We start from the raw sequence: 18,267 nt of genomic DNA, 5'->3' as shown, positions 1-18,267 counted from the left end.
GTTGTAGTCTGTCACTGTACCCATTACATCCACATCTGATACCTTCTGCACTTTTACACCCTACAGTAAGACCCCTGTGTTACTGTGAGAACAAGCTGCCAAATTCAGGCTTTATATATTCAAGAGACTCCTTAGTCCCCATTCTTTCATTACATTATCAAACGATACATTGTGAAAAATCTGGCCACAGGAACTGAGTTTGACTCAAGTTCTCTTTGTCTCTTGAAGGCTACACTAGTTACAGTTAAGACAGCACGAGGTGTTGGGCTGAGTTCCTTTTTTTCAAATCATACTAAAAGTGAGCATCCACCCAAATATACAATTCATAGAAATAGAGGGACAACTCCCATTCTTAGATGTCATGGTCGTACGCAAAAATGACCACTGATTGGGAAACAAGTTCTACAGAAAACCCACTCACACAGACCGGTACCTACACAAAAACTCCAACCACCAACCACAGCAAAAAAGAGGCATAATCAAAACACTGGTAGACCGTGCAAATCGGAACTGTGAAGCTCAGTTTCTCAGCACTGAACTCAACCATCTGAATTGGACCCTACAGGCAAATGGCTACTCCAAAAATGAAATCACAAGAGCCATCAAACCAAGAAAACAACACCAAACTGAAGAAGAAAAACAGCCACCCACAAATAAAGTATTTCTGCCATACATCACAGGGGTCACGGACCGCATGGGGAAACTTTTGGAAAAAACATAACCTACAAAGAGTATTCAAGCCCACCACAAAAATACAACAAATGTTATGGTCAGCAAAGGACAGAAGGAACTCCCTCACCACTGCCGGAGCATACCGGATACCTTGCAGTTGTGGCCAGGTATATATTGGAACCACAAAACGAAGAACTCACACCAGAATCAAAGACACTGCAGTCTAAAACAACCAGAAAGATTGGCAGTAGCTGGACATGCCCTAAAACAAGCTGGACATGAAATTCTATTTCAAAATACTGAAATACTGGACAACACCAGCAATCATTACGTCAGACTGCACAGGGAAGCCATTGAAATCCACAAGCACCAGCAGAACCTCAACAAAAAAGAGGAAAGTTTGAAACTCAACAAAACTTGCCTCCCAGCATTGAAAAATACAGCGTGCAAAAGGTCAACAAACTCTACCCAGCCACAGGACCAGGGATCACTATACACAAAAGACCAGCTAATGACACCCATCAATCACAGTGACAGATAATCTCTCCTCCTTATCATAGCAATACACCCACAACAAAAGCACACTGATCACCATAATCACCCATCTCCCAAAAAGGACAAAAGCTGATCTCACAGCCGTAAATACTCAACTCCCAAACAAACTGCACCAGAGCATAGAGTGCTATCCTCTGAAGATGCTGGCCACAGAGACTGGTGAAATGTTAGGAAGAACAACCATCAGAACACGGCCTAAGAGCCCGAAAAACCCACAACAACCAGTGAGTGAACTGCTCCAGCTTGCCTATTTCACAAACTCTGCATATATATATATATTTCCCCTATAACTCCTTAGTTATTAAACAAAGAAAGTGCCACATAATTAAGGAACATTAAAATATGACTCCTCCATTCTTTCTTATACACTACAATCTGGAATTCTATTAACTGAGGCTTCAATCCTACATCTGCATGCATAGGGAAAAGCCCCACTGAACTCAATGGGATTTGCTTCTGAATAGACATGTAGAGGATTGCACTGTCAGCCAACACTCTCTTTTGACATACACAACAGTTGTTGAGTATGCTGCCATTTGGGAGTACTGACCTTAATACAGGAGCCAATAATCTTGCTTTGCTTCAGATGAAGAATGCCGCTAAGTAAGAAAGTGTAATTGGAAAAGGCTGTCTGGTGTGCTTAACATTTGCTTAATGCACCACATAATTGAGGAATCAGACAATGATGTGAAGCTGGGAAGCATGATACATTTTAGATTAGATTATCTCAATTTCAAAGATACTAATATGTGTTAAAGCAGTGCAAGAGAGAACATTTGTAGGAAGGAAATGCTTGTTTTGATTTCACAGTCCACTGAAATTCTGTTGTCCTTGGTCAGTTTCATAAGAAAAGTAGGGGTTGGGACAATGGACTGTTGTCTACCTATAGGAAAACCCCTGGATTTGTGGAACCAGTATCCACGGTTTTAATTGTTCATGGCTGCCACTGCTCAACCCAGCCTGCAGTGGACATGGGCACTTACCTCCTCCTCTAACCCCCCCCCCCCAGATAGTTGAAAATGTGTTCATTACTATCTGTAGTTTCAGGCACTTGAGGGGTGGCTTGGAACCTATCCCTGGGAATATGGGTTGTTTGTGTCCTATTGTACAGAGCTTTCCAGGATAAAATATAGAAGAGTTTTTCTACTAGAATAACAAAACAAGGGGTGTTGATTTCAAAAGGCTCAGTGTATTACTCCATAATTCTGTTCTCCACAACATTAAAAAAAAATCAGAGCTGGATTCTGAAACTGGAAACACATGGCATCCTCTTGATGATGGATGATCACAGGGGTCTCCCTTATTTTTGATTTTTGTTTTGCCTTTGCATGACATGCTAACACAGACTAACACAGCTACTTCTTCTAAAATGCAAACCTTAGGCTATATTTAGAAAAAAATTCTAGTTTGTAGATTGTTGCTTAAATTGCTTTAAGGATTAAAAGATTTTTATGCTTCTCCTCTACAGGTGGCTGCTTTTTGTAGCTCTCAAATAACAAAAGAATGGAGGGAGGAAATACTTGTAGTCACAGAGGCTGCAAAGCGAAATAAATTTTGTTCCTACTGAATGTTGCTGATTGAAGCAATGGCAGCTGCTAAAAGAGTTACCTAGATGAAACTGGGGGTGGCCAAAAGCATGAAGGGGGTGGGGCTTTCTTGCTCTTAGGGTTCTGTGCTAGGAGGTGGAAGTGAGAGAGGACACCATGCCAAATTCAGCACCACAGAAGAACACAGAGATTCCTGAAATCAAAAGAGGTAATCAACCGTTCATGTTGACTCAAGCACTGTTGGCTTCCATTTTCACTTCTTAGTACAGATCCTTTATTGTGTGACTATGAAATACCTCAGCACCCATCCCTATGTAGAATTTTACACTTTTTTCTTTCCAATACACATCCAATGCTTTATGTTTGTTGTTTAGTCGTTAAGTCGTGTCCGACTCTTTGTGACCCCATGGACCAGAGCATGCCATGCCCTCCTGTCTTCCACTGCCTCCCTGAGCTGGGTCAAATTCATGTTGGTTGCTTCGCAGACACTGTCCAGCCATCTCATCCTCTGTTGTCCCCTTCTCCTCTTGCCTTCACACTTTCCCAACATCAGGGTCTTTTCCAGGGAGTCTTCTCTTCTCATGAGATGGCCAAAGTATTGGAGCCTCAGCTTCAGGATCTGTCCTTCCAGTGAGCACTCAGGGTTGATTTCCTTCAGAACGGATAGGTTTGTTCTCTTTGCAGTCCAGGGGACTCTCAGTGCTTTGTGTTACTTTCACTGCAACTGGGCTAGTATAAAGAAGCTCATTCACTAGCATTTCTCCCTAAGCACATTCCTTTCTTACAAGATGTGCCCCAACACTCTCTCACAAACCTGCCGCAAAAGGATGTTACTCCCCCCTCTCCCAACTGGGAGCCAAGGAGACAGGGAGGAAGAGATAAGAAAGGAGACTCCAGTGACAGGAAACATAGTTTGTAATGGATGAACGCACATTTTAACATGAGAGATAAAGACTGGAAGTGCTTACAGAAAACTTAACTCTTTGTTTCAAGAATACTAAACATCTATTGTATCCTACTTTTTATTCATGCAATCATATAATCAGTATATTACTGATTTACGTATGACTATGTCACAATTCATAGGTAAAGGTTCCCCTTGACAATTTTTGTCCAGTCGTGTTCGACTCTAGGGGGCGGTGCTCATCCCCGTTTCCAAGCCATAGAGCCAGCATTTTGTCCGAAGACAATCTTCCGTGGTCACATGGCCAGTGCGACTTAGACACGGAACGCTGTTACCTTCCCACCGAAGTGGTCCCTATTTATCTACTTGCATTTGCATGCTTTCGAACCGCTAGGTTGGCGGGAGCTGGGACAAGCGACGGGCGCTCACTCCGTCGCGTGGATTCGATCTTACGACTGCTTGGTCTTCTGACCCTGCAGCACAGGCTTCTGCGGTTTAGCCCACAGCGCCAACACACCACAATTCATAACAAGGCTATAAACATATCATCAGTACAAAACTGTGCCAGAAAAATTTTTGCACGACTGTTCGAGAAGTTGAAACACTTGATCTTGTGGTATTTGCTGGTTATGGCACAGGATACCTGTAAAGGTATGCTTTTTCTTTTAACCCATTGAGATGAATTATTTGGGCTGTTACCCCTTTCATCTCCTTGACTGCAGCTTATTTCCAATAAACCAAACCCTGTATCATAAAATCTTGAGTGTGTTGATGGTATTTTCTCTCCCTCTCAGGTACCCATGTCACATAAATGAGGCTAAATGCACCTGCTCACAAGATACATATTTTAAGCAAAGCAGGAAAAACCTGTAATCAAACTTGCACTGCCTATTAAGGAAGGTTTTAATTTATTGCATTTATTATTGTTTGGATAAGGAAAAGGTATCAGAGGGAAATGTCATTTTCCACAAAGCACTGAAACTTTGCAAGCAATGGAACTATTCTTTTTTTTTCTTTTGCATTGACATTTCTCAGACCCTATTTTGTAGGATCTCTGTGACATGTCACTTATTATGACTGGAAAAAAAGTGAGGTCTAATAAAGTACTGCACTGCATAGGATGCTTGCAGCCAATTTACACATCGGGATAATCTTTTTTTTCTGACAAAATGTCACTGCCCTGTCACACCCATTCAACATCATAGTGTATATTCTGTTTGCTCTGGAAAATACCACATTCGAATTATATAAATTCTAGTGGAAAAAAAGGACCGAGGGCTGGTTCAGATCCCTGTTCCAATGGTAAAATTCTGCGTGCAGAGTGAAATGGCTGGAAAAAAATTGCACTTATTTGCTTCTACACGAATAAGTTCATGAGTTTTTCCTGATGAACTATTCCATCCTTCCCACCCCAGCATAGCAAATATTGGATGAACTGAACATTTATGTGAATGCTAGACTCATATGGATACTCGGCTGGTGTGTTATAGTGGAAGATAGAAGTGTTCCAAAGGCCTCATATTATTCTATTCATTCATGGAGGGATGTAGCTAGCTGTTCTTCGGAGGCTTAGATTTCAGACAGTGCTGCAGAGAAATCTGATCCCTTATAAAACTCTCCTCTGAGGTGGGTTTTAAATAGAATCTGAAGTACTTTTCGAAATTTGCTTGGAAAAAAATTGTTCTCTTCTTGTAAGAAGCAACACTCTTGCTTCTTCTCACCATCACCTATTAAAAGTTCACATATTCTGGAAGGGAACAGTGTAATTTTAAGTTAACAGAGAAAGAAAGCAAATATACAGATCTGATATTATCACTAACATACAATATAAGGTGATATTTACCTTTCTGCTTCTGGGGAATGGTAGGCTTTACTTCCTTTGGTTTTACTGCCTCTGAAAAAAATCCAAATTTTGTAACTTGCAAAAGTGCATTTTCAGTTTGGGTTGGCTAACATGCAAATATATGGGTCTCTGTTTTAAGAATCTAACATGCATGTTAGGAAATACACATACCTGAATCAAAGTTCTTTAAAACAAGTAAAAACCATATTTTTGCCCTGTTTACCAATTCCCTCTTCAGTTGAAGGAGAAAAGTCATTTACTAAGTGGAAGAAACACATTCTCCTGGCATCTTGAGAGAAAAGTATATATTTTTGGTTGTTGATGCTAGGCTACTGGCCCGTTGTTAGTCAGTCCCCCTCCACCAATGCTAAGCAAGGATTGTGTAGGACATGGGACAGTCCCCCTGTCTTATAAACAACAAATTGGGGTGTAAGATGGATGTGATCAGAATTCCTGTTCCTGACACAATCTGGATGTTTTAATGTTCAGCTGTTTTGAAAAGTGAATTTACATTAAGTTTACTTTCAACTATACAATGAATATGTTTACATGATCCTTCTGTCCTCCCGTTCCCTTCTTTTGTACTGTGACACTCCAGGGACAGGGAACATGGCGGTCCTCCAGATGTTGTTGTTGAATGCAATTCCCATCACCTCTCATCATGGGCTATGTATGCTGTTTATGGCTGATGGAAGCTGCAGTCCAACAATATCTAGAGTGTCACATATAGAACAGTTTAGGTATTTGGCTGTGGAGCCAGAGGTTTGAAGTTTGATTCCCTGTTCTGCTACCTTGACAGGGGCTGAATTCAATGATCCTTAGGGTCCTACTGCTCTGCAGTTCTAAGATGATGGCGACAGTGATGATATTGCCCACAGCTATTTTAAACAATTACAGATCTAGTAGGTTTCTTGTTTGTTTCAATTTTACTCCAAGATGGACTGCTAAACAGAACAACATTGATGGGATAACTGTGCCATTTGAGTTGAAAGACTGCCTTTTCAAAATAATAAACATGTTTAATCAACATGCAAATAGTACCTCATTTAATCTAAACCTCGAATGAACAGATTGAATACAAATAAATCTATGAGCAAGCATATACTGTACATAGTTATAATTACTAATTTATCAACCCACCAAATTCCTTTTTCTGGAAGAATTATGCTTTATCAGGAGGGAAGTGAGCATATTAAAATAAATACCAGTCAAACACATTGCATTGTATGGGAGTTATAAGTTAAATATGCATATAGAAAATGAATTGTGTGCATCAGGTGGATTACTTTTTATTATTACTTGCATGTATTTGTACTCAAAGTATGTGTAGCAGAGGTGTACAAGAGCAATAAAAAGCTACATGAGCCAACAGGGTAAAAACAGTGGCTACATGTGGGTCTTCACTGCCCTGATATTATAGCTGAAGAAACTTTGTGTTAGAGATTTAGTAGCTGTTGAAAGGCAAATGGACAGAGTGGCATAGTGCAATTTCACGTTTAGTCCCAAATGATGGCTGTTGCTCCACCAGTGTGTATTTACGCTGGATGCAAATAAGCCAACAATGAAAGTGAAAAATACATTTTGCCAACTGGTACCAAGGTCCAAAACGTCCTCTATCAAAGACATAGGGGAGCATGTACATATTTGAGGTGAATGGCATTTCAGTAATATATTACTTTTGCGTATTGTATTCAAAAACCCTATTACAGTATTAGCAAGTTTTGGCACTGAAGCATTACATCATGAATCCAACTGAAACATTATGCTGGTGTTAACTCATTGGCATAGATTTGGGCAACTAGTTAGGAAGTCAGTGTAAGCACTTTTTGTCACATGGCAAGCCATGTGACTGACGTGCAACAGCAAATGCCTATGCTGACTTCTTACCTAATGGCAGTTTGCTGCAGAGATTTACATTGAAGGGCTTATGCTGGTGGATGCAAGTAATAGGATTCTGGTCAATATTGAGAATATTAACAAATAATATAGATATTTCATGTATACATCTTAGGCTTGTTTTGTAAAATCCTGTCATGTATTTCTAAAGTTTGTCATAGAACCATAGAATTCTAAAGCTAGACGGGAACTTAAAGGCCACTAAGTCCAACCTTTCATGAAAGTAAGCAGAATGAAGGGTCAGAAAGCAATGAAGGACTAAGAGAAGTTGTGGTTGCACAAGTGTTGCAACTGACCACTACCTGTGGTCTATTGTATAAGAGACTATCGTATAAGGCTGTTAATGGGGATCTCCAAAGCATTCTCTGGGTACTCCTCAAAATCAGGCATCTGGGAGCTGGCTAGCTTTGGAGAGGAAAGCTCTTTGGAGCAGATGGCATGATTCTCCCAGCATGGGGGAAATGGCAGAATTTGCCCCTCTTGGCACCCTATCTTCTGAGACAGGCATCTATCTCAGTATGTGCTCAGTCACTAAGCCCTTCCCACCTTTGGTCTGAGAGGCAGGACGGTTTTAGTGATAGAGCACATACTTTCCATGCAGAAGGTTTTGGGTTTAAACCTCACCATTTCCAAGTAGGTCTAGGAAAGAATCCTACTTGGAAAGCTAGACAGCTGCTGCCAGGTATTGTTGACAATGCTAGGCTAGATGAGCCAACAGTCTGACTAAACCAGCTTTGCTTGTGTTTCAGTGCTGGTTTATGTGTGTGTGCCTTAAGTGGGAACCACTTAAGTCAGTGGTTCCCAACTTTGGGCAACCCAGTTGTTCCTAGACTCAGTTCTCACTACAGTTCCCAGAAGCCTTCACCACCAGCTGTGCTGGCCAGGGTTTCTGAAAGTTGCAGTCCAAGAACATCTGGGTTACCTAAGATTGGGAATCACTGACTTATACTTTCAGCACTTTCCAGTGCATGATTACAGTTGCAAGGACCTTAAATGCCTCACCATTTAAAAAAAATCTTCCAATAGTCCTAGTATATACACAAATAACAAGCCTATTCTTACCAGTTTCCTCCCATAAAAGAACTTGGGCATTCTCAAGGATATGGAGCTTTACCAATAATGCTTACCTTGTTCTTTCACAGTAGTAGGAGACTTCACTTTTCCTTTTGCAACATCTGAGAAAACATTAATTCATACTTTAATAAATTAAGTGAATAATTTAAGGAACCTCACATTCATATGTGTAGGATATTTATGCAGATGAAGCCATCATGAGCGGGAGTTATCAGAAGCCATAGGTATACAAACATTCAGATAATGTACCCATGAACTTTAAGAAGGCCTGTGCAAGATTCTGTTCAATTTTTTTTAACTGTAGGATTTTTGTGACATAGTTTGGTACAGTGGTTCCTCGCTTAATGGGCGCTCCGTTTAGCGATGAAATCACTTAGTGATGCCTTTTTCGGAGCATTTTTGCACTTCATTTAGCGATGGTCCCTATGGGCGATTTTCGCTTAGCGATGGTTGGGACCATGCTTCGCATAGCGATTAAATTTTCACTTAACGATGCTTTAAACAGCCTCATGTTTGCTGTTTTTTAAATGTTTTTTGTTATTTATAAAGTTAAAGTTTACTGTTTAAAATATTTGAAATCATAAAGTGCACTTAATAAACCCTTTGTTAACCAAATTTGACTTTGTTCTGACTCTTTTTTAATTTGTTGTATTTTTCCCCCGTTGTGACGCATTGAATAGGTTTCAATGCATTTCAATTTGGGAAACGCGTTTCGCTTAGCGATGTTTCCTATGGCAATTTTCGCTTAAGGATGGCAATTCGTTCCTATTGGAATGGATTATCTGGTTTTCAATGCATTTCAATGGGAAACCGCGTTTTGCTTAGCAGTGATTTTTTTGGATAGAATTAACATCACTAAGCGAGGCACCACTGTATTCATTTCTTGTCTTTCTCTTAATGGAAGTCTTCTACCTGAAGAATGAGAGGAAGATTCATACATATGTCATCGCTAATAGTGAACCAACTGCATGGGTCTCCAATTTGTTTTTGAACGCAATGCAAGGTGCTGATTTTGGCTTCTGAAACTTCCTAAACAACCAGAGGATAAAATATCTGAAAACCACTTCTTTCTGTGTGATCCCACCTGGAATTCAAAGTCTTCAGTGGTAACCTTTTCCATATTCTGTAACTCTGTGAGTACATAGGACAGGGCTTTCTCTGCAGAAGCACAGTGATAATAGAACACATTTTCAAAGGAAGCCTGGCTGAGCCAATCCCTACTAAGTTTCCAGCAGACTGCCAAAGTTACAGTAGTAGATATGGCCTTTGGTCTTCTACAATGGTTTTCCCATTGGCTTATACATTGTTTTAATTTTTTTTTAAAAAAAAGAGCACTTCTAGTTTCATTATTGTACATTGATTTGTGAGCTCTAGCACACAAGGAGGTTAATTGCCAATTGTAATCAATCAATCAGTCAGTCAATCAGTCAGACAAACAGTTTGGGAGAATCATCTAAAACAATATGGGGCGGCGGCAAGGGGCGTCACAAAGCAAATGGGAGCATTGCTGAAAATCACCCCACCCCATTCCATTAAAGGAAGCCTTCTATTAGTCAAGGAACAGCAAATTGATATATCACACATTTAGAAGTTCTACCAATCAGAATCAGGATTTGGCTAGAGTGGGTTAAATAGGGTAGCTAGGACATCTAGAATGCAATTTGGTGTGATCCTTGAATCCAAATGGCATATGGATCTCAAGTGGCCTTATTTGATCTACATCATCCTAATGTTAATTTGCCAGTATCATGAAGTGGCTTAAGAAGAAAAGTGGCTGCATCACTTTAAAAAAGAAAAAGAAAAAATAAATGGAAAACCTCCTACATGAAGGAGGAGGAGACAGGAGGCAATCAGAGTTTTTATTTGTTTTTCTCTTAAACATTTTAAGGACTACCTGCCTCCAGCCACACCTTTTTGAAAAACACCCTTCTCACCTGCCCCCGCTCCCTCCTGTCTCCTCCTGCTTCTGGAAATTTTCCATTTGTCTTTAAAAAAGAGTAATGTAACAGATCTGTGCTGCTGTACACTAAGTTTTCTTTTTAAAACATTTCCTTGGCCCTTCCACAGCTCCAAGGAAGTATTTAATTTGCCAGTATCCTGAAGTAGCTCTCTTTTTAAGCCACTTTACAATATGACAAGTTGACAGCAGGAAGCTTACTTTTGGTTTGTTTCCAATGCACTTACATGCTAGAAACAAACCAAAAAAGAACTATCCTACTGGCACAAAAATGTAGAAGCCCCTGACAGGGACCCAGACAGGTGCAGGTAGGAATATTCAGGAGATGGGGTGGTTTGCTGCATTAAATAAATCATCTGATCACACACTTTAGGAGCAAACTAGCTTGTCCCCACAGTGGATCAAAAAGCTAAATACCCATGTAGACACAGTCTCAGGTAATTAGTTGGTTTAACTAAAAAACATCATTCCCATCACATCTTCCTATGCTGGATCTGTCCATATATTCCACTATGGTCTTCCCACATCTTTACTCTGTCCACCATTATTCCTGAGGAAAGATGTACAAAAACTGATGGTGGTGCATATTAGCTTTATAACATAGAAGAATGGGAAAAAACAGAGTTGCTGGTACACTGCCGGAGTGTGATTTATTATGTACTGCCTCTTGGCTCATCAGTAACTGTCAATGGTTTCTTCTCTTTTCAACCTGGGGTTAGACATATTCATGGTGGCTTTCAATCATATTCCAGAAGGAGCCATTTATTTCCCCACGTCTTTCTAGTTTCACACAGAGAACTCTAGCCTCAAAGTGTATCACATGACGCTACATAACTCTAAGTCCAGAGGCCAATTACACTACAAGAATACAAGACAGGATCATATCCAGAAATGTTGTACAGATGACAGCATGGGGTAGGATCTGAGAATATAATCTCAGGCCACTGTAATTTAGTGTGAAATAGCAAAAACCAACGTATGAAGAGTCTAAAGTTATGTATTATACAACAAGCATCACTAGATTGGAGAGTGTAAAATACCCATCTGTTTCTCAGTTCTTATTAATTCAGAGTCCAGAAGAGTGGAAGCAAGGGTCTTATTTGCTTCTTACACAGTGATTGAATAGAATACTTCCTGCACATTTTTATTGATATCTTCAGAAGCAAATAATAAGATGCCTGCTGCTGCTGTTGTTACATTAAAACAATCACAAAAAAAATCAGGTCTTTTCACAATGTCTGGCTACAGAGTTTCTTTTTACTAAAGATCAGCTAAAGCAAAGCAAAGTGAAGTGAAGCAAAGTGTGCTGCTTATATACCACCACATAGCGCTTAAGATTCTCTCTGAGCGATTTACAATTTATGCAATTTACACACTGATAAGTTGTTTCCAGCTAATGTCCACAACTTCTATCGGTTTCTCATAATTCTTTAAAAATAAGTTTATTACAACATGAAGGCTGGAATCCTATACCCATCTACTTTCTGGGAAGCCCAATAGAATTCAATGGGACTTATTTCTGAAGCTGCAGTCTAAAAAACTGCTGTCAACCTTATTCATGCCCAGTGGTAACAGCTATGCATATTTTATTGGAACATAAAAATGGCTAACATGGAGATGTGTTGGGGTCTCAATTCATAAAATGGCTCCTGTAGTGCTCATGGCCAAACACAAAATTTCCACTTCCTAGAAATAGGGAACTGTGGCTACTCAAGGAAATTAACTTATGCAAGGCAAAGGTGGAGTTAAAGATTCAAATCAACAACTACTTCGCTGAATCCATTTTTCTTGTCTTATATTTAAAAACAAGGCCCTGGCAGGCACAAAGGGAGGTACACTGGGGGCTCCAGACACTATCCACAGCTGCCAGAGTGTTGGGGTGAGAGTTGGAGATTCCGGGTTCTCGTCCCAACCCAGCCATGACACCAGAGTATGTGCTTTTATTTCCTTCAGATGGTATAAAAACCCATGAGGCTGTGTGACCTTGGGCTACTAAATTTCTGCCTGACCCAACTCAAAAATTCATATAAAATGGGGTGGAGAATGGTATACACTATCCTAAGGTCACTGGGAGAAAAAGAGGACACAAAATGTAAATAATAAATAACTCCCAGGTACATGCACATTGTATATATTGCACCCTCTGTCTCACAACTGGAGTCTTAATGACTTTCTTTTCTGTGATTCCAGAAAGGATGTTTTCAAGCACTACAACAAAGAATTGTTGCTTTTTCATTAAATGTAATCTGGCGTATCCACAGAACAACTGTGGTTCTTTGTTGTTATGTTTTGAAGACACAAAGGTTTATTTCTTTTCCTTTAATAGGCTCTGGGAAGAAACATTTATCAGTTGCTAGACATTCAGACAACAGGGTACGATGAGAGAAATCCCTGCACATAAATAGAGAAAGATAGGCAAACTTATTTGCTGTACAAAAAGAAAAAAAAGATGTGGATATATGTTGAATTAAATGATCAGACCCAGAATGCTTCCAAAGGGACAAGAAGGAAACATTATATTGAGGATCATTTTAGATTTCTTTCATTATTATGCAGGTCCTTATGTAGTCTATATTTAAACCTTGTGCTACATAATAATAATTAGTTGCATCCAACAGCATCTTTCCAATGTTTGAGGGATGGTGGATTGAGTTCCTCTCTCTTTCTCTCAGCCCTGTAGTTCCCAGCACACTCCTCAAAGCGTATTCCCGAGGGCTGGAGAAGTGTCAAGAGCACATTTGCAGTCAGTGTGGAGGAATACAGATTTCAAGAGCAGAAGTCCATTCTTGTAACCTTAGATGTAGCCCAGTGTTAGCAAGCTATCAGACATTTTGGCATTAGGCCATACATATATCTTTTTAATATATGTCAACTCCACTATTCCATAGACAGGTCAAGTTCTGCCACCACTCTTTACTGCCACATGATGCTGAATGTGAATGTTGGAGTTGTAGAGAAAGCTAAGCATCCATGCATCTACGTCATGGAAATAGCCATGCTCCAGAATGTAGCTGTGGCTCTTCAATTTGTTCGCAGAAAAGTGATGTGGGTGGTTGAGTTTTTGTGCAAGCATTCTAAGAATCAGATAATGTGTTTCAGGAGGACAAATCCCCAGAAGAGAAGGTCTGGATGCATGCAGTTTGCAGGGCAGATGCATGTCTTCAGGTTTTGTAGGTCCAAAAGTAATATTTCCATTTGTGGTGCAAGAGAGAAAACGTAACTGTGATGGTGATATGACCACAAAAATCTTGATCTTCCATTTCACGCAGCAAAATAATATGGCTACATCTAGTAATTAATTCTTATCACAAATCTCATAACAAGCCTTGCAAGCTCAAGAAGGGCAAAGGGATAGCTAAGGAAGAGGGTCAGCGGGGAAGGAGCAGAAAACAATGTACTGTATTTTGCCAGTTTTTCCTAATTTTTACTGCATTCCTAAGGATGCAGAAAGATAATGAAGAGTGGTATTGAATTATATTTTATAGGGAGAAAGTAAAGCCCTTTCAATTTCCCCCAATCCTGAGATTTTATTTCTAATGGTAGTGATGTGGAGGATGGGAGCCAACAAGTATATGGAATATTTATTTTCTCTGGAATGCTACATAATTTCCACCAGCCTCCCATGTCAATGTTTGGTGTGATATTTTAATCTGATACAAATTATACTGGTGTGAAAGAACTATATCAAACTATACATTTCTAATTAAAGACCTATACTATCATCATTTTATTGCGGTTGTAGTTGTTGTTTCCATTTTCATTCCCTACAGATTCTTTTAAAAAAGAAAGAGAAGGGGTAAATAGAGAAGACTTAAACCTATTATAATGTACACCATTATTTCTTTCCTTGGGCTTTCTTGAATCTTTTCTGTGTGGTTTTTCATAGAACACTGGTCAGACCCAAAACTTAGGAAGGTGACTTTTTGAGATGGGAGCTCCTAGAACCTTTGAACCAGCGTAGCCAATGATTCTGGGAGGTACAGTTCAAAAAAAAGCAACTTTGCCAAATTCTGGTCAAATCTAGGGTAGAATCCAAAGATGCAGTTTCATTGACAGTTCTCCTTACATCATCATGTCCCCTTCTCTACCCTGGTCCCCATGGAGTTCCCAAAATAGCTTCTGGTGCTTGGAAACCCTCTGGAGCTAGTTTTTAGATGGCTCATAGGGCTGTCAGGAGATGGGGAAGGGAAGAAAATTCTACTGTGTTGGTGCTCTAGCACCAGCATAACCTTGGTCTAAGAGCCTAGAAGTACTGAGCTACAAGAATCTGTTGCGTTTGGACAGCATAAGCAGGCAATCACCCAAGCAATCCTACCAGTGCTGCCAGCTGGCCCTTGTGCTTCTCTGCGTCAGATCAGAGAAAGATTTACATGCCCAGTCATGTAATGAACAGCAAACCAGCAGGGGGAAACATGGTTCTTCTTAACAGGATTTTGGCCAATAAGTTGGGATGTTTTTTTGTGATGAAGGGCTCAATAAATTTATATATTAAGTCATGCAATGTGTGCAACCCCAGCTACTTTTGTGTGTCTATATATTGTGACAAACATTTTCTTATTACTTTTTCAGAACATAAGGCATTTTAAGGGCATTCTGAATGGAATTTTTCAAGTTTTATGACATTTTCTTATATAGGTTTTTTAAATAGCAGAAGGATAATGAAGAGTAACGCAACAAGGAATGCTACAAGTTACTCATGAGGAACAATGAGTTGCTTTTGAAACATTGGAATCAATACCAGTGAAAGATTTGTTTTAAAAATCAAGTTTCCAGGTTCTGATTGCATTTAGACCCTCATAATAAAGAACCCAGGGCTAAATTTTATGGATGGACAGATGGTGAGAACTACATTAAGTCCAGTCAGAGCTTCAGGTCCTCTTGGCTTGAGTTCTCTGTTTCTGAGATTAGCACTCTGTCTTTTGCTTGTCATTGAGGGCTCCACCAGTAGGACTTACCTTGAAGGTAACTTGACCAAGACTGGCACTGAATGTTGGCCTTTAAATTCTCCTGACCTTGATTCTGCAAAGATTTTTGCCACTGAATAAAGATGGCTCAAATCTTACTGACTAATTTTCTGCTGGAGTTGAACTATTTGACCTTTCATATGCTGAGATAAGTGACGCTTTGGTAGGAATAGAATGGGCCTGATATCTTGAGAGTCACAAAATAATTCCACACCATCTTGAATGTCACTTGCTGGGGTGAAAAACTGCTACAGCTTGTAGCAATCTTAATTGCATTCAATTATCATCCGCCTGACCTGATCTGGCATTCTAAATGCAAGACTTTCTTTTGGGCATTGAAGAGACACATGCCAAGGAAATTAATTGTAGAAACTATCTGCTAAGACAAGATCCCATTTGAATTAGATGAACAAATAATTTCACTCCCAGTCTTTACATGCCACAGACTAGAGAAACAACCTGGACTGTCCCACCATTTTAAACAATTCCTACAACCCCATCCCTTGACCAGGCTGATTAGGGATGATGGAAGTTGTAGTACACATCATCTGCAGGGAGCCACATTGCCTATACCTGCTCTAGCAGCATTTAATACAGGAAAATTCTGGTGTGTGTGTTAGCCTGTTCCAGCAAAAATAAAAGAGTTTTGTGACATTTTAAGTACTAACAAGTTTTATTTGGCATAAGCTTTTGTGGGCTTGTGAGGGGGATCCCAATGAGACTGCCTCTGCAACTCTAGACATCTAGCCCCAGCCCAAGCCCTGGAGATAGTAGTAATCAAGAAGCTACTGGGGAAACAGAATTTAGAGTGACATGGGTCAGGGACCCAAACAAGAGGTATTGGTTTCTAAGATGGTGAAAAAGTGTGGCCACTTTGGAAAGCACCTCTGGGGGGAGGCGGGGCAAAGGGGCTAGCTAGGAGTCAGGAGGTGGGAGGAGCTGGGGAAATAGGTGAATGTGGAGAAGGAGAGAGAAGAATGGATACTCTCACAGGGAGAGGAGAGGAGAGGAGAGGAGAGGAGAGGAGAGGAGAGGAGAGGAGAGGAGAGGAGAGGAGAGGAGAGGAGAGGAGAGGAGAGGAGAGGAGAGGGGAGGGGAGCCTAGGAAGATGCCCAGGAGGAAGGAGGAAAGGCATACAACATGGAGAAAGATTATGAGGAAGAGCCTGAACCACCCAGGGAGTGGGACTATGTTATAAAGGAGGGTCCAGGGTCTTAATGCAGATGCAGGTGGGGAAGAGGGAGAAAACCATGGTCCATGGCCAACACCTTGACTGCTCTTCTTGGGGGAATGATGACAGAGGCAGAACCTTCAGCCACAGCTGGGATCTTGTCTGGGAGAACTGGCCCCAATGAAGCTATGACACTGGAGACAGGAACATCAAAAGGAGTGTCAGCATAATCTCCAGCAAAAGCAGCTCTTGACTCCAACCCACACTCCGTCAGGGCACTAAGTATTGTCATGTCCCCTAGCCAAACTGAGGGTGTGCTGGCACTTGCTTTTGCAGACCTAAAGTTTCAGCAGCACGGGAGGTAGACTATAGACTTTCATACTCCGGTGCCGTTAACTTGGGGTGTGGAGCAAAGCAGGACTGAGACAGGCTACTGGCATTAACTAGCCCGGGGAAAGCCAGGTACGATAATGCACTTCTGTTAAAAAGACCTGTCCAAAATACAATAAACCCTGTTTTGTTTGAAACACCTATTTTCAAGTCTATAAATCCAGGGATGGAGGAGATGGGCCACCTGCTGCCCCGGTACGGCTGGTGGAGCTCACAAGACTTCAGCTCCCTTCTTCGTTTGCTTCTGATGAAGTAGATCACAGTCTACCAAAGCCTAGATCAAATAAAACTAGTTAAAGTGCCACAATGCATGTGCTGGGGCCAGGCCACATATTCATTTGATAGCCTCGGCAGTTCGACGTGCTACAAATAACAAAGGACATGAAAAAGTATCCGTGCCTTCTAACCTGTCCAACTCAAAGCTAAATTACACAAAACTTTTTAAATATTTAGAACACAACTGAGCTGGATTTTTCATTTCGACAGACCCACATGAGGCTCCAGTTTGGATCAAGAATTCTTCTGCAGTATGAGATGGGAAGAAGTAGTCACATTTCCCCTATGAAGAATCCTGGGCTGGATTAAGACCTTAGAGGCCCTAAGCACTGAAAAGATTTTGGTGCCCCCTACAAATATAACACATGGCAGGTCCCGAGGCTTGAAAAATAAAAAAAAAAATCATACATGATATGCATGAAAATACAGTAATTCAATGAGATAGTATGTGGGGGAAAAAGAACTATGTATTGTATGCAAAATCATACGTAACATCAAATTACTGGCTTCCAGCTAAATCTTGCGCTTTCACGTATTGATTAAAGTAGGCAGATTTTGTCAGAATCTGTAAACTGAAAAGCTCAAAGAAGTGTTTTAAACCCCCTTTGGGATATTTTTAACACAGGCTGTTATTTCTTTGATGTACAGATATAGTGCAGAGGCCAGAGGTCTAAAAAGCCAACAGCTCTATTTATCCTTATCCCCACTCAACCTCCTAAAATATAGAAGTAATTTTTTTAAAAAAAAAAAACACACCAACTGATAGTGATTCATCATATCACTCAAAACATGAGTTTTCTCACTAGGTGACTATTTATGCTTTTTAGTTTTTCCTGGTTTGTACTCAGTTGCTTTAGGTAGGGAGGTGGTTTTCTTGGGGCTTTTCGGTGAGGGAGGGAGAGAGCTGGGGGATTTGGATGGATGGGTGTGTGTTTTTTTTTAAGGAAGGTGCACCACTTGCCTCATGGTCCATGGAAAATCCAGCATTGGAAAAAAAAACCTCTGTGGTGCCCCCTTC

The 18,267-nt window shown here is 40.5% G+C and overlaps 2 protein-coding genes across 48 annotated transcripts in view; both read right to left on the bottom strand.

Annotated features, from left to right (window-relative positions):
• The window catches only part of LOC144587133 (triadin-like), a 39,464-nt gene extending 33,687 nt beyond the window's left edge, over positions 1-5,777 (bottom strand). The window contains exons 1-2 of the mRNA XM_078386628.1: positions 5,693-5,777; positions 5,522-5,572 (exon numbers count right to left, since the gene is read on the bottom strand). Coding sequence (XP_078242754.1) covers positions 5,522-5,572; positions 5,693-5,777 — 136 coding nt within the window. The remainder of the gene's footprint in view (positions 1-5,521; positions 5,573-5,692) is intronic.
• Positions 5,778-8,501: 2,724 nt separating this feature from the next.
• Positions 8,502-18,267, bottom strand: part of TRDN (triadin) — a 194,911-nt gene continuing 185,145 nt past the window's right edge. For all 47 annotated transcript variants that reach the window (XM_078383395.1, XM_078383409.1, XM_078383424.1 and 44 more), the window contains one exon: positions 8,502-8,592. In XM_078383395.1, the coding sequence (XP_078239521.1) occupies positions 8,528-8,592 (65 nt within the window). In that variant the 3' untranslated portion in view covers positions 8,502-8,527. The remainder of the gene's footprint in view (positions 8,593-18,267) is intronic.

Source organism: Pogona vitticeps, chromosome 1 (assembly GCF_051106095.1).
Source record: "Pogona vitticeps strain Pit_001003342236 chromosome 1, PviZW2.1, whole genome shotgun sequence".
Classification (NCBI taxonomy): domain Eukaryota; kingdom Metazoa; phylum Chordata; class Lepidosauria; order Squamata; family Agamidae; genus Pogona; species Pogona vitticeps.
This window is presented reverse-complemented; position numbering and strand designations above follow the sequence as displayed.